Source organism: Megascapheus bottae, chromosome 7 (assembly GCF_031878675.1).
Source record: "Megascapheus bottae isolate mThoBot1 chromosome 7, mThoBot2.hap1, whole genome shotgun sequence".
Lineage (NCBI taxonomy): Eukaryota > Metazoa > Chordata > Mammalia > Rodentia > Geomyidae > Megascapheus > Megascapheus bottae.
Genome location: NC_143515.1, coordinates 9,072,229 through 9,097,510, shown reverse-complemented (window position 1 = coordinate 9,097,510; position 25,282 = coordinate 9,072,229). Strand labels below are relative to the sequence as shown.

General features: G+C 41.9%; 1 protein-coding gene across 1 annotated transcript in view; it reads right to left on the bottom strand.

Moving 5' to 3' along the window:
* Window positions 1–25,282, bottom strand: part of Nphp1 (nephrocystin 1) — a 57,972-nt gene that overhangs the window by 4,306 nt on the left and 28,384 nt on the right. Inside the window, exons 12-17 of the mRNA XM_090336390.1 lie at window positions 18,292–18,366; window positions 15,748–15,858; window positions 14,685–14,767; window positions 12,407–12,483; window positions 10,275–10,374; window positions 2,109–2,221 (exon numbers count right to left, since the gene is read on the bottom strand). Of these exons, the coding sequence (XP_090192516.1) occupies window positions 2,109–2,221; window positions 10,275–10,374; window positions 12,407–12,483; window positions 14,685–14,767; window positions 15,748–15,858; window positions 18,292–18,366 (559 nt within the window). The remainder of the gene's footprint in view (window positions 1–2,108; window positions 2,222–10,274; window positions 10,375–12,406; window positions 12,484–14,684; window positions 14,768–15,747; window positions 15,859–18,291; window positions 18,367–25,282) is intronic.

Below are 25,282 nucleotides of genomic sequence, written 5' to 3'. Positions count from 1 at the left end.
AAAGCCCTGAGTATGCAAGGAATCCCACCAGAGAGGACGTCTTAGTCTGTTTGTGCTGCTGTCCCAGAATATCTGAGTCTGGATAATGACAAACTGAATGTCTCCTATATGGTTCTGGGATGAGAAAGTCCAATCAAGGTGCCAGAATCTGGTATCTGCTGAGGAGAAATGCAGTACTCTATGGCAGAAAGCAGCCAAGCCCTTCTGTGAGGACCCCTAATCCCATCCACGAGGAGAAGCCTCCATAGCCAAGGGGCCTCCTCTTATACCAGCACTGTGGCCACATGTGCAGTCAAGAGGTGACAGTGGGCAACACCTTCTAAAACCCCGAGTTCTCCGTAAAAACGAATCCTTTCTCTAGATCTTAAGGAGCTCATTCTGATGGTCAAACTTAAAAGAAGTCAAAGGTCCTAACAACGTCAGGAAAACCTAATAATCTTCATGCTCTTTATGGATTCCTGTCATTCAGAAAAGTTTTCTAGAGCCATTAAAATAAACTCAAAGGCACTGGGCACGGTGGTGGCTTGTGCCTATAAACCTAGCTACTCAGGAGGCTGAGATCTGAGGATCACGGTTCAAAGCCAGTCCCAGCACTAAAGACTGTGAGACTCTTATCTCCAATTAATCCCTAGACAATGGAAAGTGGGGCTATGGCTCAAGGTTAGGGCGGTAGCCTTGAGCTGAAGAGCCCAGAGACAGCGCCCAGGCCCAGAATTCAAGCCCCAGACCCACAAAAACAAAACAAAACAAAACTCAAAGGCAAGTGGCATTCAAGAGACAGCCATCTTCTGCTTAAGAGCTGCAGGTATTCTTTGAGAAGTGTCTGTGCTTTCAGGCCTTGAGCTCCCTTCTCCCTCCCTGTCCAGGTGGTAAGCCCACAGGAACCTTACTAGGAAATTCTGGGGCTCCCCACTTGCTCGACTCATCCGTGTGGTCAGCCTTCAGTGTCAGCTGCTCCTACAGCTGTACATGTTCTTGCCTGGGGTCTCAGACATGCTATTCCTCTGTCTAAAAACCATCTTCCTCCCACATCTACCCATGCATCCAGTTCCTCCACTCTCAGCTCTACTTCCAGCCCACGTTTAGAGAAGGCTTTCCCACTCTGCACAGCAGTGTATGTCTTCCTAGGGTGCTCTCTGTTGTGTGCAGTCTGTAGCTCCCTCAGGGTAGGGCTGTGAGCCTGACTCAGTCATCACCAAGCCTTCAAGAAGCAGCCAGGACATACCTCCATGCTTACGGATTCACTGAGCTCAAAGAAACCCCAACCAGCATGCAAGCAGTGCATTCATGGCTCAGAACATACACATTACTCTTGGCGAGTTTATTCATGTATGACAGCTTGTTGATTTTCTAAGTTAGTTTTTAACATTTTACTTGGGAGAAACGTTCAAACTCATCAAGAAGTTGCCAGAATAAAAAACAGTGCATGCTACACTGGAATACTCTTTTCTTTACATGATTGGTTTCTAAGTAAGTCACTGGTAACTCATATTTCATACATTAACCACCAGTTATGTAGGGAGATTGTGCTTTCTTCTCCGAAAGATGGCATACACAGCAAATGTATGGGATAAATAAGATTATTCCAAGAAAATAAAGGGAAGTTGATCACCTATGGGTGTCAAGATCTCAAGCTGCAGAATCTGGCAGAGTCTCACATGTAATATACCAACACTGATGCTATTCTGATCTATTTCCATGTGTCTTTTCTTTCTTTCCTCCTTTCCCTGCCCTTCCTGTCTCGTTTCCTTCCTTCTCCTCCTCTCTCCCCCATCTCCCCATTCTCTTCCCCTCCTTTTCTTGTCTAGTATTGAGGCTTGAATTCAGGCCTGGAAAGGATAGCTGAGATTTTTTTGCTAAAAAAAAAAAAAAAAAGAGCTTTCTACCACCTGAGTCACCTTTCCACTTCCGGCTTTTGAATGGTGAATTGGAGACAGACCTTTTGGTTGTTAGTTGGAGAGTCTCTCAGACTTTCTTGCTTAGGCTGGACCTCAGCCTCCTGAGGTTTGGTGCCCAGCTGGTGTCACAATTCTATGTGGAAGTAACGGGCTGGCATGGGCATGACCACATCCATTCAAGGACGTGAGAAAAGGGCTAGGATGCCTTACCAGCACTTTGCAGACTCGCTCTGTCTCTCAGGAGCACATCTCCTAGGATTTGTCGGTAAAATACCAACAGGTGAGAGGAACACACACTTCCGATCAGTGTTTCTGGCAGCAGACTAGTACACGAGAAAAACACAGATTCATTAAACAACCCCCTGCAATCCAATCTAAATTGCTTTCCTGAGTATTACTTCAGTGACTTTTTGCTTTGTCCTTAGAAAGTATTTGTACAATATAAGGAGAAATTTCTACTATACTTAGGCCACTTCAGATAACTTGTTATTTTTAGCCTTTGGAACCTCACCTTTGACCTGCCATCTGTGCGTACACCCATATTAAATGTCAAATGAAAAGCCGTCAATCACAGGTTTTGGGAGGAAGAGACTAGTGAGTTAGAGAGCACACGGGATGTGGTGGGCGCGGAGGAAACGCTGGCGCAGACTGCTCATGCACTGGCCAGGATGTGGACCTAGGGTGTGTCAGGGCTGCATGGAGTCCTGATTTGGCAGCTAGGTACTGAGGGTTAATTAGCTCTTCTCCATGTGCATTCCTTTTCTCATGTGTAGAATGCAGGGAGTGATACTTGCATTTCAGGTTACTAAAAGGATTAAAATGGGTGCAGTGGCTCATGCCTGTAACTCCAATTACTCAAGGAACATCTTGAAATTTGAGGCTGCTCCAGAAAAATTAATTAGACTCCATCTCAACCAATATGCCAGTTGGGGAGGTTCATGCAACTTGAAAAGCTATGGGTAGGAGAATTACAGTTCAAGGCCAGTCCTGGGCACAAGTAAGTAACTCTATCTGAAAAATAACTAAAGCAAACATGGTTGGGAGTATAGCTCAGGTTGCAAAGCAGCTGCCTCACAAGCATGAGGCCTGGAATTCAAACCTCAATACTGACAAAAAAAAAATTTTTTTTTTAAACCAGTCCTGGGGCATGAACTCAAGACCTGAGCACTGTCCTTGGACACTTTTTGCTCAAGGCTAGAGCTCTACCACTTGAACCACAGCACCACTTCCAGCTTTTTCTGAGTATGTGGTACCGAGGAATCAAACCCAGGGCTTCATGCATGCTAGGTGAGCACTTTGCCACAAGGCTATGCTCCCAGCCAAGAAAATTATTATTATTATTATTAATTTTTCGCCAGTCCTGGGCTTGATTTCAGGGCCTGAGCACTGTCCTTTTGCTTTCTCAAGCTAAGCTCTACCACTTGAGCCACTGCACCATTTCTGGCTTTTTGCTATGTATGTGGTACCAAAGAATCGAACATGGGTCTTCGTGCATGCTAGGCAAGCACTCTACCACTAGGCCAAACTCCCGGCCAAGAAAATAATTTTTTAAAAGACAAACCAACAAACAAAAATACAGGATTAGGATGAGGTTAAGTGTGAAATGCTTAATGTAGTGTCTGGTATATATAGAAAGGCCTAAAAAATAGAAAACAATTCAATATTAAAGCTAATTATTAGTTTAAAATAAATTATTATAATTTTGGGATACAAAATGTAATTCCCATGGCAACCATGAAGAAAATATATACAGAATATACACAAACACAAGGAAGTTAAAGGGAAGTAAATTATATTCTTGGTTTGTTGAATGAATAAAAAAAGTCCCTCTGGAAGTAGAGCTGTGGCTCAAAGTGGTAGAGCACTAGCCTTGAGCAAAACTCAGGGGCAGTGCCCAGAGTTCAAGCTCTACTACTGACCTAAATAAATAAATAAATGTCTCTTTCATGAATCAAAGGAAAGAAGGGAGGACAGGAAGGACAAACCCCCAACACTGAAAGACATACAAGAAGACAAGTAACAAAATACCTAAAGTAAGGTCTTTCCTGTGGTAATTTAGATAGAAACAGACTAAGACTCTAATCAGAAAATACAGATTGGCAGAATAAATTTGGGAGATATAATCTGCTACCTATAAGATACTAAAAGGCTTAATCTTGACACACTATCTCTTAGCTTAATTTCTAGAGAATTTCAGACGGGAAATCTATTGTAGATTCCAGATGGCTGGAAGAGAAGTGGGTGAGTATGGCTCTTACGCTGGTGCAAGAGTGATGGGCTCTGTGGATCATTAGTTTCGTGGAATTTACATAAGTATCCTTGACCATTCCTAACTCCTACATTTCTAGAAACATTTAAAAAATGAAGTAGGCTAGCTGGGTGCTTGTAGCTCACACCTATAATTCTAGCTCATTAGGAAGCCAAGATGTGAGGATTTGGGATCAAAGCCAGCCTGAGGAAGTAACGTCTGCAAGACTCTTATCTCCAATTAACCATCAATAAACTGAAAATGGAGCTATGGTTCAAGTGGTGGTACGCCATCCTTGAGCAAAAGAAGCTCAGGGACTGAACCCAGGACCTGAGTTCAAGCCCCAGGACTGACACAAAAAACAAAAGAACAACATATATGCAGATTAAGAGCTGGTGTGTGGCTCAAGTGGTAGAGCACCTGCCTAGCAAATACAAGATCCTGACTTCCAATCCCAGCACTGGCATACCTAGTCAGGACAGGTTCTCTTGCCACACTGACATTCATAACCCCCATCACATATCATTTTTCTACAATCCTACCAATTTTTTTTTCCTGTTGATCCTGGGGCTTGAACTCAGGGCCTGGGTGTTGTCCCTGGGCCTTTGCTCAAGTCTAATGCTCTACTACTTGAGCCATAGTGCTACTTCTGGCTTGAGTAGTTTATTGGAAACCAAGAGTCTCACAGGGAGGGGCAGGGAGTTTGACCTAGTGGTAGAATGCTTGCCTAGCATGCAGGAAGACCTGGGTTTGATTCCTGGGTACCACATACATAGAAAAAGCTGGAAGTGGTGCTGAGGTTCAAGTGGTAGAGCTCTAGCCTTGAGAAAGCCCAAGGACAATGCTCAGGCCCTGAGTTCAAGCCCCAGGACTAGCACAAAAAAACAAAAACAAAAGCAAAAACAAAGCAAAAGAAAACAGAAAAAAAGGAGTCTCACAGGGACTTTTCTGCTTGGGCTGGCTTTGAACTGCGATCCTCAGATCTCAGCCTCCTGAGTGCTAGGATTACGGCATGAGCCACTGGTGCCTGGTTCCTGCTGAAAGTCCTATTTTCTATACATATGGCCTAGACTTCAGAGCCTGCTGCTGGGGTACATTTAAGCTGCTACTATGCCACCACATGGCCTCCAAGCCCTGCCCTCTGGTTCATGCCTACATGGGCAGAAGTCCAGCTGCATGGTCAACCTCAGGGCCCGTGATAAAGCATGGCCATTGGTGCCAGGGGAAAGGTGGCACCTTCCTTCCTTCCACTGGCTCCCTCCTTTCCTGGCAGCCAGGCGGCTCCGTCTGGGTGGCAGGCTGGGTACTCTTTGGGTGTGGGCATTCCTCTCCTTCTCGCACCATCCCACACCATGAGGCAATGTGCTCCAGTTTATTAGTATTACTATAGCTTTTCTTTACAGAAATCTCCAGATTTTTCCACTCCTAGCAAGTTCTGGGCTGTAAAAAGTGAGCTGCATTGGGAGTAAAAATGTTTTCCTCTAAATTCACAGACCAGTAAACCGATGGCAGAAAGGCCTCTGTCACGTAATACTTTCCCCTTACTCTTCAATAATATGACTGAAATAAAAGAAAGATGCAATGCATAGAAAAGACACAGGGAAGCATATTTATAGCAAGTTTACACATGTATACACAAGCTGACTTGTACAGACCACTGTGGGAGGCATTCAGAGCTCAGAGAGTGAATTCGGAGCATCCTCTCTTCAGGGACGAAGCAGCATGCTCTTGGCCAAATCACATCAAGTTATGGCCTTTGAAAATAGCCCAAAAACTAGAAAAGCAAGTTGGTGAAGCTGAAGCATCTATCTATTTCCTACTGTGGTAGGGGGCTGTGATCACAACTGCTGAATCCAAGGTTCTTTTCTAGTAGAGATGGTTAGCACTGGTTTACATGTATTTCCACAAGTATTCTGAAGTACATATAATGTGTGTGTGCATGTACACTCCCCCCCCCCGCCCTCCCGCCCAGGCAAGAATGCTGGCTGTGTGAGGTAGCAGCATATGGGAAAAGTTGGGCACCAGTGTAAACTCTAACCATGCTTATCACCAGGGGCCTTGCCTTACTTTTGTGTACCCCATGGTGTAGTGGAAGGAGCCCCCATTCTTTCTCCTTCTAATAGAGAAGTATAGCAGAACAAAAGTGAGGTTGCAGGCAAGGAATGCTGGGGCCACAGTTGGGGGTGTCCCTTTGAAGGAGGGCGATGTCACCTGTCATTGTTCCCCATTGAAGGAGGCAGGGAGGGAGGGGGTGAGGATGCTGGAGGACCTCCTGCCTATCTCCACCTCCATGTCCTAAAGCCCACATGTGCAGCCTTTCCTGTGGCCCATGGCCCGGTTTCTGTGACAGCCAGCCTGGGCTGGGACCCACCGTAGCACAATGCCCAGCCCACACTTCACATCACCAGCCACACACCTTCCAGAGGCATGCAAAGCTCCGTGGCTGTCTCAAGATTGCCCTCAAGTCTGTGGGCTCTGAGGAGAAGAGAGGACACACCTGGGAGTTGGGGGAACACCAAGGCCAGCAGGAGCAAAGTCCCTAAGAAGTCATCTTTGACCCTAGTGGGAAGACCTTTGCTGGAAAATCATTTTGCAAATGCTTGCTGGGCCCACTGTGTGCTATAATCGAAGAGGAGCCTTGTTCTCCGAGGCCTGGAAGACAACGACCCAGATAGTGCACAGGTATTCCTGAATGAGCTGCTTCCTGACCTCTGTGCCGGGCACTCCAATGTGATCTTGAGATCAGAAAAACTATGTGACATCCAGTATTTGGAGCCAAAGAAACCCCATTAGGAGCCGTCCCTGACAGACATGCGGGGAAGTACTCGTTACCTGCCACATGAGCGGGGGGCTGAAGAAGGAGAGAGGACGAGGCCAAGCGGGGTTTGGCTTTTCCCTTACAAAGACTGCTACTGTGCTGCTCTCTTTCTCACTTTCAACAAGAACAGTTTTCCAAGCCAAGACTGGCCAAAAAAGGAATTCAGAGGCTCTGTGAGTCTCCAGGAAGGAAAAAAAAAATGCCAGGAGTAGGTAATAGCCAGACACATTATTAATGGTCACTGAAGGGTTTAGTTATTAACAGTATAATTATAAAATACAGAATGAGGGCTATTTAAACTAAGATCACAATCTGAAAAGAGGGAAAGACACCATTGGGAGAGGAACATCGAGTCTCATTTTATTTCCCTACTTAAAAATTTTTTTTTACACTCAGTGCCTTGCACCAGTCACTAGGTAGGATAGATGCCTTGCTACTTGTTTTACACCTCTACAAGTTCTTGCTGTAGTTATTTTTCAAATTGAGTCTCTTATTTATGTTCAGGCTGAGTTGAACCATGGTCATCCTATTTACACGTCCCTGTAGCTGGAATGACAGCCTTTTATTTATATATTTTTTTAAGTTGAGATGGAGTCTCATAACATTTTTATGTTCAGGTGGTCTCAAATCATGATCCTCTTGATCTCTGCCTCCTAAGTAGCAAGGGTTATAGGGATGAGCACCGTGTCTGGCCCGTCCCTTGCTTTTTGATGATGTACAAGCAGTAGATAGGGCCTGAGGACAGCTGGCCGCATCAGCTTGGGCTCCACGCTGGGCTTTTCCTTCCTGTGTGTCCTCTGTGGAAAGCTTTCCTCTATATCATTCCAGTGCCTCCAGACCATCAAAACTCTTCTAGGTCTTACCAGCAACAAAGCACACCTTCATTATTTTAGTTCATTTTTTGTTGGTCGTGGGACTTCAACCCTGGGTCTGGGCCCTAGCTGTCCCTGAGCTCTTCAGCTCAAGGCTACCGCCCTACTCCTTGAGCCACAGCACCACTTCTGGTTTTCTAGTGGTTAATTGGAGATAAGAGTCTCACGGTCTTTTGTGCTTGCTGGCTCTGAATCATAATCCTCATGATCTCAGCCTCCTGAGTAGCCAGGATTACAGGCGTGAGCCACTGGCACCCAGCCAGTACATCTTTATTTGAACAAATGGTACCATCTATCTGGTGCAAAGCTTACACCAGATACTAAATAATAGTAAACAATTATAACAGTAAATAATAATACTTGTAACAATAAGTAGCCATAGTGAGCACTACTTTCTTCCTCTGTGCTATGTATTATACATATAGGCTAAGTGCTTTACAGATATATACATACATATGTAAGTATGTGTGTGTGTGTGTATATATATATATATATATGTATTCCTTGGGCTTTGAACTCAGGGTCTGAGTATTGTCCTTGAGCTTTCTCAAGGCTAGAGCTCTACCACTTGAGCCACAGCATCACTTCTGGCTTTTTCTGTTTATGTGATACCAGGACATCGAACCCAGGGCTTCATGCATGTTAGGCAAGCACTCTACCACTAAGCCACATTCCCTGTCCAGGCTAAGTGTTTTATATTCTTTGTTTCTACTAAAGCTCATTATAGCCTTAGTTAGGAGTTTAACATTACTAGCATGCCCATTTTAAAGCGATAATATTGAGACCCCCAAGACAGAAACTGGTAGATCTGAGACTTCACTAGTGGAAAAGCTCCCTGAGAAAAATGCAAATTAAAATTACACTGGAAAATATTACTCACTTTTTAGAATGGGCAAAATAAAAAATAATATCAAATGCTGTTAAGAATATGGAATAAGACATTTGTCATAATCAGTAGACTCATAGCAGAGATTTGGGCTCTCCTAGCAGAGATTTGCAATAGAGCAAAACCTAGATACATAAGGCCATATAGTATGACACTAAATGAAAGGACCTCTAGGATATAGAAACAAAAGCCATATAATGAGTGATTGTTGTCCTTAAGGTACTATGTTATCTCTCATCTCTTTTGCTGTCCCTTGGTTATCTCATATTGTTACAGTATCTCACTTTGTTATCTGATATATTGGATATATTTGTATTTGGTTATCTGAAATTGGATAGGAAAGGGGGGAAAACAAGATGGGGGGGTGGGGGGGAGGGAAATGGGGACCAAGACATGAGAAAGGGTATCAATGCATGTGAAGTAATGCACCTTCTATCTGGCGAATATAATGTAACCCTTCTATTAATTATAATAAACAATATAGGAAAAAAAAGAATATGGAGTAAGAGATTCCTATAACTCTCCCATCAGTGGCAACAGCACCATCATTTTGGACAACAGTTTGGCAGTTTCTTATGAACAGAAACTAACATCAGATCATCCAGATACTTCTAGGTATTTCTACTCATAAAAAAATGCAGACATACAGATTATATATAGCGATTCCCTTCTTCAATACTCATTTGTTAAACATGTCATTTGAAATATAATGTAAAAATCAATGTTAATAAATTCTTTAACTAAAAAAACTCAAAAAAATGGAGACATACATTCATACGCCAAAATTTTACATGAAATATCTGAAGCAGCTAAATGTATAATTGCCCAAATCCAGACACAAGTGAATGTCTACTAAAAGATACCCATAGAAAAACAATCAGGATAGAGGGGAGGGTAATGGGGACCAAGACATGTGAAAGGGTATCAATATATGTGAATTAATGCACCTTCTATCTGGCAAATATCATGTAACCCTTTTATTAATTACAATAAAAAAAAAAGAAAGAAAAACAACTAGGGTACTATTTAGAAAGAAAGGAACAAAAGACTAGCATATGTACCAGCATGGGTTAACTTCTGGTGCATCACACCCAGGGAAAAACTAGCCCCAAATTTACCCACTGCACAATTCCCTGCATGAAAGGCTAGGAAAAGGCAGAAGTGTGATGCCTGAGGTTGGGCTAAGACCTGAGGTAACTTTTTAGAGTGTGGGAGGGAACATTGTCTATCTTGGGCTGTGAAAACTGTTACACTATTGTATATGTTTGTCAAAACTCCAAGCACTGTATGCCAAAAGGGAAAACGTTACTGCATGTAAACTAAGCTCCAAAAAACCTGACACTTAAAAAAAGAAAAGGTTCCCTGAGGACAGGCTCGTGGCTATACTTATGACCAAATCTCATTTGAATTAACTGATAAACAGGAGTTAAGTGAAGCTAAGCTTTATTCCGTTACTGATTTTTTTGGCAGAACAATTCATGAGGAAAAAAGCACTGACGAAAGACAATCAAGTGATAGAGAAGCAAAAGCAGAGGTGAGAGCAGATACCCACCTTAGTATGTTTCTTGATCTCCTGTTCAGAGACCTCAGTTTCACTAGAAGTTGAGGCTGCCTTCGCATGCTCATCATCTGGTGGAAAACGCTGCCCTGTGCTTGTAAAAGGAAAAAAAAATACATTAAGTGCTTGGGACAGCCTACACTAATACAGACTATACAATCAGTGGTCAGGACTCACTCACGCGTACTCCTCAATGAGTGATGGACAGGTGAAGAGGAAGCTCATCGCCCATGCACCTCCCTCAGGGCATTTACAGCATAGTTACCACTAATTTCCCAGAAGGAAAGGGAGGATGGAAAGCATGTCTGGCTTTAGGTAGAGCCACCTGCATCCCAAGACTTAATCCTTCCTGTTCTAAGAAGGCAGGAGATGGGATGGGTGGGGACAGCACAGTGGTGAGAGTGGTAGGCCACCAAACAAGGTCAGAAATGGCTGAGGAGTCGTGGGGCTCAAACTCAGGGCCTGAGCACTGTCCGTGGACTTTTTTCAAGGCTAATGCTCTACCACTTGAGCCACAGCACTACTTCCAGCTTTTATCTATGTATATGGTACCAAGGAATCGAACCTGGGCCTTTGTGCATGCTAGGCAAGCGCTCTACCACTACGCCAATTTCCTGGCCTCCCTGTGTCTTTTTTCTTTTTTTTTTTCTTTTTTTTTGTCAGTTGTAAGACTTGTACTCGGCATGGGTGCTGTCCCTGAGCTCTTCAGCTCAAGGCTAGTGTTCTACCACTTGAGCCACAGTGCCACTTCCCCTGAGCTCTTTTTGCTTAAGGCTAGCACTCTACCACTTTGAGCCATGTTCTACTTCTTGTTTTTTTGATTGATTAGATTGGAGATAAGAGTCTCACCAGGTCTTTTCTGCCCATGCTGGCTTTGAACTGTGACCCTCAGATTGTAGCCTGCTGTATAGCTAGGATCACAAGCCTGAATCACCAGTGCCCAGCTCATCCCAAGTCTTTCAAGTCTGGACTCCATGAGGAAAAAATTGCATCTGTCCTGTTCTGTTTTCCATTCTCTGGCACATTGCATGGGTGATGATATTAAAAGTGGTATCTTGGGGCCGGGAGTTTGGCCTAGTGGTTAAAGTGCTTGCCTAGCATGCATGAAGACCGGGGTTCGATTCCTTGGCACCACATACATAGAAAAAAGCCGGAAGTGGTGCTGAGGCTCAAGTGGTAGAGCTCTAGCCTTGAGAAAGTCCAAGGACAGTGCTCAGGCCCTGAGCTCAAGCCCAGGACTGGCAAAAAAAAAAAAAAGTGGTATCTTTCTGAAGGACACAGCACAGTATCAAATGCTTCCAGCCATTGACCTAGCAATGATTAATCTCTGAATTTAGCCTATTCAGTTCATTCTTTCACAGGTACACCATGAAAAGGAACTAATAAAGGGGCCTCATTCTTCATGATTTCCTACACTGGAATGTTATACATGCTCCCAAGGAAGTAAACACTGAGATAACAATGACTCAGATTTTAATAGCAAAAGATCTACTTTTAAAAATGTGAATCCAGCTGGACACTGGTAGCTCATGCTTAAAATCCTAGCCACTCATGAGGTTGATATCTGAAAATAGTGGTTCAAAGCCAGCAGGGGCAAGAAAATCCATGAGACTCTTATCTCCAATCAGCCACCAGGAACGGGGAAGTGGTGATGTGGCTCAAAGTGGTAGAGCACTAGCCTTGGGCTGAAGAGCTCAGGGACAGCGTTCAGGCCCCCCATGACCAACAATACAAACAAAAAAAGTGAGTCCATGTGAAAATGTTATGCACACTAGAACAGTTTCCTTTTTGAATGCACCCGCTATTTGTGCAATCTTTAAGGAAAGGAAGGTGTTGTGGTTTGGACCTGGTGCCCCAAAGGCCCATGAACTAACAGCTTGGTCACCAGTGGGCAGCACTACTAGGAGGTGGTGGAGCTTGCAGGAGACAGTGCCTACTGGAAGGAAGTTAGGTCATGGGGATGCTCTTGAAGAGGACTGGGAGCTCAGCCCCTTCCTGTTTCTTGGTGAACAAGCCTCTCCTGCCACATGGTCCTGCCATGATGCACTACACCACAGGTTCAATGCAATGGGGACCCATGGGCTGAACCCATAGCTAAAATGGAAAGCAATGTGTAAGAGCTGTACCTCTTCTGGATACTGAAGGGTCTACTTCAACACCTTTTTCATAAGGAGTGCCGCCATTCAGGAAGAGCTCATATGTTCTGGAAGAGAACAGTACACTGTGATGGGCACTGACTGACCACTGTGGTCAGTGGTGGAGTATTACCAACTCAAAGATAGTCATGGACATTTATTAATTCTTCACTGTTCATCCCTCCATGAGAAACCATCTCGGCAAATTTACTTTTTGTGTGTGTGTGCCAGTCCTGGGGCTTGAACTCATGGCCTGAGCACTGTCCTTGAGCTTTCTGAAGGCTAGTGCCCTACCTCTTGAGCCACAGCACTACTTTTGGCTTTTTCTGTGTATGTAGTGCTAAGGAATTGTACCCAAGGCTTTGTGCATGCTAGGCAAGCACTCTCACTAGGCCATGCTCCCTGCCCCAAATTTAGACTCTTAAGTAATAAAATGTAGAAAAGATATTTTCCCACAAGAAATGACACGGACAGGTAATTCCTGTTAATGTGTAAATGACAAGCATTAACTTTTAAATAAAATTTTCAAATTTGTTGAATTGTTATTTGAAATAGTCATCATAGCTTTATGCCATTTTTAAATATAAAAGTAACATGTAGATTGTGGTCAAGTTTTAACTGCATAGAAAGGAGTAATAAGTGAAAAAACCCTTCTCATCCCTTCTTTCCTAGTTTAGTAAATCTCTTGCCTTGTCTTTTTCTTTACTTTCCTTTCCCTTTTTTTTTCTTTCTTCCCTTCCTCCCTTCTTCCCTCTCTCCCAGCAGCCTCCTCTCCTTTTATGATGCTGGGAATTAAACCCAGGGCTTTGCACATAGCTAGGCTAGTGCTTTTTCCTGAGCAGCCCTCGCATACTGACTGAGTATGGAAAGCAAAGGTGTAGAAGCCCCTTCAGGGCTACTGTACCATCTCCTCAATTCTGCTTCTCAAATATAACCGCTGGGAAGACGTTAGCCAGACCAACATGGCTACAAATAGATTTGAATGATTACAAGTATAATTATAGTATCTGTACAATTCTATGACTTTATTTTTTTATATAATGTACACTGGTTAAATCTCTGTATTAACATACAGAGCTCACTTAAAAAGATAGGTGTGGCTTCATTTTTAGAATGATGGAGAGAATGTACTTGTCCTTAGCTATTCGAAGTCTAATATAAAACTCAACATATTTTTAAAAGTCACAGAAACTTAGGTTTCTACATTCCAGGTACTGTGGGCCCCTCCTCCTCCTGCTAGGGTACCACCGGACAACGAGTGGTCAGGATTTTTACCTCTGCCCAGAGGGAAGGGGGCCACATAGGGAGTGTTATCTAAATTAACCTCCTAAGTCAAGCCTTGGGGATAGAAATTATTTCCTCATGTTAAAGATGGAGGGAATTCAGGTCTGGCAAAATGAAAGAACCTTCCCTCTTACACAGGCAGAGCTGGACCAGACCTTGAAGCTTTACTCCTACTGTCAAGAGTTGTAGTCTCCCATCCGGCCTACAGCCTGCTGCAAGTGTCTTCTATACACCCTAGACTTTACTATCATTAAAAATAAGAATAGGACCTGGGAATGTGGCTTAGTGGTAGAGTGTTTGCCTAGCATGCATGAAGCCCTGGGTTCAATTCCTCAGTACTACATACACAGAAAAAGCCAAAAGTGGCATTGTGGCTCAAGAAGTAGAGTGCTAGCATTGAATATAGAGAGGCTCAGGGACAGACCCAGGCCCTGAGTTCAAGGCCCAGGACTGGCAAAGAAAGAAAGGGGCGGGGGAGGAAGGAAGGGAGGGAGGAAAAGAGGGAGGAAAGGAAGAGAAGAGATGGAGGGGAGGGAAGAGAGGGAGGGAGGGAGAAAAAGAAAGAAGGAAGAAAGAAAATTTATTAACTTTTGAGAACTTTTTTGGATCAGGGGCAGTAACCTTCCAATTCTACTGTATACATCACAAGTATCTGATTTTAGTCCATTTTTTGCAATGAAAATTTAAAGCCGTTTACAGTGGTCACCAATGTAACTTCAATGGCCTGCCTACAGAAGAAAGGTAGAGTCCCAGAAGCCCTGGGTCCCTGGCTCACTTTCTTGTTCTCATGGTTCAGCATGGTGAGATGTGTAGTCCACAGGAAATTCCTGACTACACATGCTCAGCAGACAGCCATACTAGCTATTTTCCCTCCTAGGATAAGACTGCATGATGAATGCTGATAAAACACACTTGAGGTATCCAGATGCTAAAGCATGAATTCCTACAAAATTCCTCATTGACTAGGGATACAAAGCTCACTTACTTTGCTGGAATAGGAACACCACTGGCATCAAAAAGCTTAAGAAACACCCAGCCACAGCTTAACTCTCCTCTTTCACCAGTTGACTAGGAAATAAAACAAGGATATGAAACAATGTCTGGATTAGTCAAATTCATAAGCATAAACCAAGTCATCTGAAGAAACACAATTAGTATTCACCTCTGGGACTGAACAATAGTTCACATGAAAATTAAATGAAACAGAAGTCCTACTTTACTTGCAGATCAGGTGCCGATGGTGGTATTTTAGGTGACAGTATGTTGTGAAATCACTCTTGCAAGGCCCTTAAGCCTGGTGGTGTGGCACAGTTGCTGTTGTATCTGGAGTGCTAGGGACATTTTATGGACTGATTCCAAGTCACATTGGTACACATGAGATTACAGGGGCCTGTTCCTCTCTGACATGGAGAAGAGGAGACAAGCATTCCAGGTTCTTTCTGCTCGGAGTTTAGCCTCATTGTCAATTGCCAGGAACCATGAGGGCTCATTTGGGGACCCTTGATGTAACCTCCCTGTGATGGATCTCTGGGTAACCACTGGGCCAACTTCACACACTACATTTCTCAAGCTATTATTACAAGGTGGTGATGTGGCAAGCATATCCTACAACCACAGGTGTTCATGTGATATGAATTAAACCAAGCCTGTGGTGTTCTCTTTATAAAATGAAAATGTTTCAGCCCCTTAATAACTCTCAAAGCTAAATGTGTTCATCCCCTAGAAGAGAGAAGCAACCTCACCCTATGCTAGAACTCCCTGGCATTTTTTTTAAAATCACTTTCTGCCAAGTCCTAGCCTTGGCTAATTTTCATTCTTTAAAAGCACTGGAGTTTTCTTGTGCTAAAATATAAATAAATACCCTTTTGTTCAAATGCCACCAAGAAAGCAGCAACTCACAAAACTTTAGAATCACTATAATTCTTCTTCCAGAGATTAAATTAAAAATTTACACAGAAATCCTCTACTATTTTACCTGTAAATAGATAAATATCTAACACTTCCTTTTTAGTGCTACATTAGAAACTTTTTACTTTTAATATACATACATTGCGAATATAAGAAATGCCAAGTTCAAATAATATTCCAAGGTCTAGAGATGAAGAATTGGACCTGATAAAACAGTCACCATCAAGCAAGCAGGGCAGGATACCAGTGACCTGGAATGATAGGGATCAATGTTATTCACACAAATGAAAAGAGGTGGGCTGGGAGTGTGGCCTAGTGGTAGAGTACTTCCCTAGCATGCATGAAGCCCTGGATTCAAGTCCTTGGTACCACATACACAGAAAAAGCCAGAAGTAGTGCTGTGACTTAAGTGGCAGAGCTCTTACCTTAAGCAAAAAATGTCCTGGGACAGTGCCTAGGCCCTGAGTTCAAGCCCCAGGGCTGGCAAAAACAAACAAATGAAAAGAGGCACCTATCTCTCAGTGGTTTTTTATTTTGCTTTATAACTGAGGTATCTATCTATCTATCTATCTATCTATCTATCTATCTATCTATCTATCTGCCTACCTACCTATCTATTTTGGGTACTGGGAGTTGAACTTAGGGCCTCAGACCTGTTAAACAGGTACTCTACCACTGGAACCACTCTTCTAGTGCCCTTTTCCACTGGCTAGTTTTATGGTAGAATATCACTTTATGTTGAGGTCACCCATCTTATGCTGGGGTATCCTCCTATTTGTGCTCCCTTTGTCACTGGGGTAATAGGTGTCTGCCACTGACCACAGCCATTGTGCTTCTCTTATAGCTGGGATAACAGGTGGGCAGCACAGTGTCCAGACATTGATTGAGATGGAGTCTCAAGCAGTTTTAGGCCCAGGTTGGCCTGATCTCCACCTTCCAAGCAGCTAGGATGGAAGGCTTAAGGCACCCATAGTCAGCTACGTCTTTTAAAGAAAATAAAACATAGATGGATTAGATTCATCTGACCATTTATTTGAAGTAGACACATGTAACTTCGCTAAGCAGTAGATAATGGCAAATATATAGTAAGTCCTCAGAAATGCTACAAAATGGGGGCGGGTTGGGTAGCCTAGTGGTAGAGTGCTCACCTAGCATGCATGAAGCCCTGGGTTTGGTTCCTCGGTTCACATACACAGAAAAGTCAAAAGTGGCATTGCGGCTCAAGTGGCAGAGCACTAGCCTTGAGCAAAAAAGTGTTCAAGGATAGTGCCCAGGCCCTGAGTTCAAGCCCCAGGACTGGCAAAAAAAAAAAAAAGTACTACAAAACAAGTTTGCCTACATTATAAGGTAGTTATGTTTGTTGTTTGCAAACAGAACTAAAATTTAAGAATGAACATATGCATTTGCTTAGCTCTCTCAATACCTGCCTTCGATACCTGCCTTGCTAATAATGTTGTTTTCCTTATGCTCATCCCATTCCTTCTTCCTCAACAATGGCTTCTCCCTTTCCTGCTAGAAAATGCTATCCATTCTTCAAGGTAAAGTCATTCCTCTACAGAACACTTACTAAGCCTAAGGACCAGAGCAAACGTTACCCTCCTCTCAGCAGCCAATGCCCTTGCAGCTCCACAACCAGTCCACTCTACCTGAGGGACACCTCCCGTGCCTCGCCCACAGGGATGCTCTAAGGATTAAATACACTAGTGCACGTAAGACCCCTGCCAGGCACAAGACCAGAGCTCCACAGATGGAGGATGTTGCTATTCACCTTGCTACTCATGTTTCCCTCCTACTAATGCATAAAGCCCTGTGGACCTTGGAAGAAGTCTGGCTCTTATCTTAACCAGCTTGATTTCACTCAACAAAGTAGCATACATCTATTATTTGTCCCTCCTAACAACTCATCTTTAATATCCTGGGAAAATATTTTAAAATTCTAACCTCAACACTTCCCATAAATACTGGCACGACTGCAGGACATCAGCAATGTTTGTCCTTATAGGAGGGTATGCAGGAGTTGTGATGTGGTTGGGTCCACACAGCCTTGCCCTCTCGTTGAACCTATGCCTTGCTTTGCAATCTTTTGATGCACCCCAAAGAGGAGTAATTAAGGGCTTTTAGGGTGTAGTTCACGAGGGTATTAGTTGTGGGAGGGAAGTAAGTACTAAAGTAATGAAACCTTGGAGGTCAAGACACACTAAAGTCAACCACAGGCAATTAATAGTACAAAAGAAAATAGAAGCATCTTTGATTTATTAGCGTCTACATAATACTGACTTAGTGGTCTGAAACTCCAACTTCATTCCAGTACCCATAGGACCTACATATAGGGAACCAAGTCCCCTAGCTGTCACCTTCGATTTTATCTGAGGGAAACACCACTGTCATCAGCCATTGGAAGGTTTCATTTCTGAAAAAACACCTCACTCCCTACATTTTATCTTCGTCTTTTCATTTTCCACCAAATGGGCACTTCCTAAAATTGAAGTCCATTGAATATGATGATTCATATGAATTGTAACTTTGGTGAGTCAGAAATATGAGTAATTTTTATCAAAGCCTTCAAAGAACACTGAAGAAGCAAAAGGTTTAAACCTGACCCCACACATTAGGTGCTAAATGCATTACACTTTGCTGGTTTCCTCTTTGAAGTTCATGTTTATCCCACTGGGCAGATTACTTACCTGGGGAGAAAAGGCCCACGTTTTGGGCTTTTTAGATTGCCACGTAGCTCTAACTGTATGAATGTTGCTCAGAACCTGAAATGAGATTTTTCTCACTTGAAATCATGCCACAAAAAGTTTTTTTGTTGTTGTTTGTTTTTAAAACATCACCATTTCCATTTCCCAAACAGTTAATGAGTTTTGCTGTCCTGGGGAGGAGAGCTGGGGAGGGGGGACTCTTACCTTTTATTTCCTGTTTGTCATCAAGTGCAAGAAACTTGTGACTTGTGAAATAGTTAGTGCAAGTCAAGTTTTTAATATCAATAAAATAACAAAGGAACTGATGAATTCCAACTTGGACTGTGGACCAGTAACAAATTATTTAAGTAAAATTATTTATTGGAAAAGTAAGCAAAATTTTGGTCAAAATGGACTTTGCAGAGATGTGACCCAGACAAGCATTTCATGTAGGATATTACCCTGTCATTAAGACTGGTGATTCAGGCAGCTGATACATAGTTATATTTTTCTCTTAGCTCTGGAGACCAATAAATTGCATTATTCCTGCCACTTATAAAAGCTCACACTATAATTTATATAAAACAATGAAAAATAAAAGGAGCCCAAACTTTCTATAAATAGTTCAGAGGAACCAGTAATATATAATTTTTGTTTTATTTTAGATAAAAATATTTTAGCATAACACCTCCAAAGAGAGTTAAGCTATAGAAACAATGAAAAGTAATCTCAAATATGTCACTTTCATTAAAATTTAATTAGATGTCCACCTCTCTGTTAGAAGGTATCTAATGACTGTTATTCATTTATTTAACATTTCCCCAAATGCTATATATTCTTAATCTTGGACTCTTTTGATGATTATTTGGTAATAAATGCACCACTGCTTTTTTTTTTTTTGTATGCAGGCAGGTCCTAGGGCTTCCAGTCAGGGCCTGGGGGTGGTTCCTTAGCTGTTTTGCTCAAGGAAAGTACTCTGCTATTTGAGTCACAGCACCCCTTCTTTTTGGTGGATAATTGGAGATGAGAGTCTTACAAACTTTGTGCCCTAAATGGCTTCAAACCATGATCCTAAGATTTTATCCTCCTGAGTAGCTGAGACTATAGATGTGAAACATTGGTGCCTGGCTAAGAAAATTGTTCTAAAGTCCCCCTTGGGTTTTCAAGGGGTTTCCTACTTCTAATATCCAAGAAGTTCTTTGCTGCAATAGAAATTGAAACCCCACATTATCTTTGCTTCCATCTTTTCAGTATAGAGAATTCTGGTGCTGCTGTTTGGCCTCAGGATAATTTTATAACTTTCTTGATTTGTGTCACTACGCATGAGAGCAAAGTGCAGACAGAAGGTAAATGACAGGCTCAGAATCACATTTTTCTGCATAAAACCAATGCAAGGATGAAATAACTAAGGACTCAAAAGATACAGAAAGATTCCAATCAGCAAACTGCATTAGAGAAGCATAAAGATACCTAAAAATTCAGTAGAAATCACGAAAAATGAAACACAAAAGCACAATGAAATTGCATTTCATACTCAAGATAGCAGCAGGTGGTAGCTGGGATGGAGAAACATTACCAGAGGTAGTGTGAACTGGAGGAGATGGCTGATCTGCAGAGTAAATTGGTATTCCATAAGACCTGAAGATGTTCACGCTCCAGCATTCAGAAAACAATGAGTATATCTCTTACACAATTTCACTGAAAGACTGCAACAGGAGGCACATTCCTCAACAGAACAGGAAAGTAAAACTATAGCATATCTACATGGTAAAAGATGCAGTATTATTCAATAATTAAAAAGAATAACCAGTACCAAAGCCCACAATGTTGAAGAGAAAAAGTAAACTGTAAAAAGTAAAAAGCTTCTGAGACTACCTTATAAAATATGAGAGCACTAAAACTTGAGCCATGCAAAATGAATGAAACAAAATTTGGTGCTCTAACATGGGAGCCACAGCTTTTCTGTTTGTTGGTTTGTTTGTTTTGGTGGACTTTCTTGTGCAGGATAGCTTTTAACTCAAATCCTCAGATCTTAGCCTCCTGATAGGTAGGATTATAAGTGTGAGACACCAGCACCCAAGTACCAGTTCAGTTTGAAAAGTGTGGAACAGATGATGGAGACTGTGAAACACACCAGGGAAGTTCAGAGCTCACAGTGGGCCCCACGTACTCAGCCCCCTTTCCCAGTACTTGTTCATCACTATGCATCTACCCATTATTCTCTTTATATTCTGACTACAGCAAACTTATAGACATTATTGACTTCCTCTGGAAATGCTTTACCATGCATATTATTAATTAAAGCTCAGTTTCTGCTTACATTTTTATATAAAATTTATTAAAATAATATTCACAAATATAATTTGTCATGATGAGAGTAGAGAGAGGAAGGTGGATTTGCAAGGGATGACAAAACCCATGGGATGGTTCAATGGACACATCCTTGTTGGTCTGGTGGTCAAGCTGAACATCCCTCAGTGCCTGGAAGAATGGAAGCACACCCAGGGGTATGAACAGAGGCCACGTGGGGACCCTAAACTTCACTTGTACTGGGCAGTAAGGACATAGCTAGCATCAGCTTCTCTGCCAGCATAGTGGGAGAGGGTGCATGAAACAGAACTGTAAATCAGATGCAGAGACTCCAGATGTAACAGTCAAGATGTCCAGGGCTCAATAAACATCATTCACTACACCAAGAACTAAGAACCCCCAAACTGAACCAGAAAGACATTGAATAGACACCAACAGTAAGACAATAACAGATGGAGGGATTACCTGCAATGATTTTAAAACAGCCCATTTAAAAAGGGCTTCAAGGGCCGGGAGTTTGGCCTAGTGGTTAAAGTGCTTGCCTAGCATGCATGAAGACCCGGGTTCGATTCCTTGGTACCACATACATAGAAAAAAGCCAGAAGTGGTGCTGAGGCTCAAGTGGTAGAGCTCTAGCCTTGAGAAAGTCCAAGAACAGTGCTCAGGCCCTGAGCTCAAGCCCAGGACTGGCAAAAAAAAAAAAAAAAAAAAAAAAAAAAAAAAAGGCTTCAAGATGATTGGATTGGGAGGAGGCGGGGGGAGGGGAAGAGAAACTGGGAGAAAAACATGAGAAGGGGTACCAATGTTCAAGAAATAATGTACTCACTACCTGATGAATATAACTGTATAACCACTCCAATAAAATACAACTAAAAAAAAAAGTAAGGGAATGAGAATGTTTCCTATTTAAAATAAAGGGGACTTCAAAAAAAAAAAGGGCTTCAAATAACTTTGCCATGCCCGAAGCAAATTTATATATAGAAATAATACGAAGTGGGCCAGGAGTTTAGCCTAGTGGTAGTAGTGCTTGCCTAGCATGCACGAAGACCTGGGTTCGATTCCTCAGTACCACATACATAGAAAAAAGCCAGAAATGGTGCTATGGCTCAAGTGGTAGAGATCTAGTTTTGAGAAAGCCCAAGAACAGTGCCTAGGCCCTGAGTTCAAGGTCCAGAACTGGCAAAAAAAAATATAAAGTCTTAAGAAATCAATAAGAATATCACAAGAAAAAAAATAAAAATGAAGAATAACCAAGCAGAAATTCCAGAACAGAAAAATACAACAACCGGACTAATAAAACAAAACCGAACAGCATAAACACAGCAATGAATGGTAAGAACAGAGAAAGTAATCAGTGAACTTCAAGATGGGAAAGAAGAAATTGTGCTACTTGAGTAACTAATGTAAAATGGATAGAAGAAAGCAAGCAAAGAACAGAGCTTCAGGTAGCTGTTCTTACACGTGTGTCATCAGAATCCCAGAAGACAAAGGAGTTTGAAGTTAAGAGGATACTCCAGAAAATAATGAACAATTTCACATGCAGTTAAAATATTGGCCAAATCTCAATGAAGCAAACCCAAGAAACTCACTCCAGGTATAACATAAACTTCTGAAAATGGAAAGAAAGAACACAGGTTGAAAGCATTGAGAGAAAAATCACACACAGAGACACATACTTTTGGGGAAAACAGCTTGAATGACAATGAATTTCTCATCAAAAACCACAGAGGCAAGAAAGAAATGACATCATACCTTTCAAGAGCTAAAAGAAACAGGTTTGCTTCTATATGTAATGAAAAGGTTCTTCTAGAACGAAGGAGAAACAGACATTCTTACATACCAAACATTTTAAGTATGCTATATAACATCTCATGTTGCAAATCTGACATAAATTAGTTTCATAAACTAGCGTCGATAGTTTTGACATAAAAGTAAGTTCTACTATTTTAAATGCTATTAAAAATCAAACTCTAAGCTGGGTGTGGTGGTATGTGCCTATAATCCTAGCCCTAAGAAGGCTGAGGCAGGAGGATCACAGGTTTGAGAATAACTTGGGCTCAAAAAAGAAAAAAAAAAACATCTCTTCTTGGTCACTGATGACACCTACTGGCTCATTTATGGCAGGTTTTGTGCAGAGTGTAGAAATGAGCATTATTATTAAAAGGTCAAGTTCAGATGGAAGGCAGGCAAGCAGGCATGCAGTTGGAAGATTTTTTCTTATTTTGGGAATTGTAAGTACACTCTGTATGAGCAAAAACAATCCCATGTCAACCCCAAGCCTGTTCCCTTTCCAATGTCCCACTGCTCCTTTGCCCATTGAACACTGCCACCATCCTGCAGACATGGACGTCTGAGTCTTCATATCATGCTCAACACTGCTCTCTCCCCATAACCAATCTATAGCCCGATTATGATGATTCTTACCTCTTACACTTCTCTCCATAGCTCCCATATCCAACGAAGTTGTAACTATCACTTCTTTTCTAGTTATACTTATGAAGCAGTTAGTACATTCCACATGTGGTTCTAAGGGCTGTATTGACTCTTCAAACTGACAGGTAAGGAAAGTGAGTAAGGTAAAGTTCTCTCGGAGATGATACCTATACCATAGGCCCTCTCCCCCAATGGGAAATTTATCCAAAGCTTTTTTTCTATATGTATGGAAATGTTCACATGATTTCCTTTCTTTGTCCCACTAACCTGGCAAATTACCACTGTTGATTTTTCAAACATTAAATGTTGGTTGCACAGGTGTGTGTGTATATTTGTGTTCTTGAAAGATGAGCTCTTGGTCAGCTTTTTCCCTCATGGTAAGTGCTCACTTGAGCCATGCCTAAAGTATGATCTTGTTTAACTGGAGATAAGAGACTTGACAATTTTTCTGCCCCGACTGGTTTTGAGCCATGATCCTTATTAGCTCTCAGTCTCTTGAGTAGCTAGGATTACAGATGTGAATCACTGCTACTCAGCAAGTTTTCATTTCATTTCTTTTTTTTTTTTTGCCAGTACTGGGGCTTGAACTCAGGGCCCAAACTCTGTCCTTGAGCTTTCTCAAGGCTATTGCTCTACCACTTGAGCCACAACACCACTTCTAGCTTTTTCTGTGTATGTGGTACTGAGGAATTGAATCCAGGTCTTCATGCATGCTAGACAAGCACTCTACCACTAGGCCAAACTCTCGGCCCCAAGTTCTCTTTCTTTAACAGAGCATTCATTTCTTCCTATGTCTGTTTCAGTCAACTATGGTTTTTCAGGAAATAATCTATCAACGCTTTCAAACTTACTGGTATAAAGGTGGTTATAATATTTCCGTGTCATCCTTTCACTGTCTTTAGGATCCATGGTAATGTCTCTGTTTCTATGTCAGATATGAGTAATTTGTTTTCTGTCTCCAAAAAATTTCTTGACCTGTTTCATTAGTCATATTTCAATGTCATTAATTTCTTTAAAGAATCAACTTTTGCCTTTCTGGCCTTTTCTCTCTCTTTTTTTTTTCCTTTTTTGTGTGTGTCAGTCCTGGAGCTTGAACTCAGGGCCTAGGCACTGTCCTTGGGTTTTCTCAAGACTAGTGCTCTACCACTTGAGCCACAGTAGCATTTCTGGCTTTTTCTGTATATACGGTACCAAGTAATCGAATCCAGGGCTTTGTGCATGCTAGGTAAGCACTCTACCACTAGGCTACACTCCCTGCCCCAGCCTTTCCTATTTTGTTCATTTGTTTTCTCTTCTTTTCTTCTTGTTTTGTGTAGATAGTGAGGCCTGCGCACTGTCCTTGAGCTCTTTAGTTCAAGGTTACCGCCCTACCCCTTGAGCCACAGTGCCACTTCCAGTTTTTTAATGGTTAACTGAAGATAAGTCTCACGGACTTTAGTGCCCAGGCTGGCTTTGAACTGTAATTCTCGGATCTCAGCCTCCTGTAGCTAGGATTAAAAGAGTGAGTCACTGCACCCAGCTTGTTCATTTGTTTTCTATTAAACTAATTTCTACTCTTGCCTTTATTACTTCCTCCTTTCTACTTTTTTCAAGTTCAGTGTACTCTTCTATTTCATGATTCTTTAATTGGTAGCTTAGTCACTGATTTTAAATCATTCTTTGTAGTATATGCAATTGCAGCTATAAATTTCTATGTGAGAACTGAGTACTTTCGGTAAGTGGGAAAAAAAATCTAAAGATCCAATGAGTTTGGGATGGGGGAGGGAAATGGGGACAAAAACATGAGAAGGGGTATCAATGTTCAAGAAGTAATGTACCTACTACCTGACAACTGTAACTGTAACCCCTCTATACATTACCCTGACAATAAAATACAATAAAAAAGAAAAAGAAGAAAAATGTACTGGCAAATTTAAAATAGAAATACTCAGAACAGAAAAAAAAAGATCCAATGGGTTACTTGTGATGTATGAACATCACATCCTCAGAACTGAACAAACCAGGGGCCTCATCTGTATTATCAGAACTAGTGTAGGTGCACTATTAGATACTTGCAAGTGTAAACACATTCATATGTATGTGTGTGTATGCGTATAGAAAGAGATTGTACTAAATTGTCAGGGAAATACAAATGAAAACCACAGTAAGACCTAGCTATATGCTCTGTACAAGAAGCCTACCTTATATATGGTAGAAAAGATAGGTCAAATGAGGAAAATAGAAAAGATACTAAAACATATTAAGGTCACAG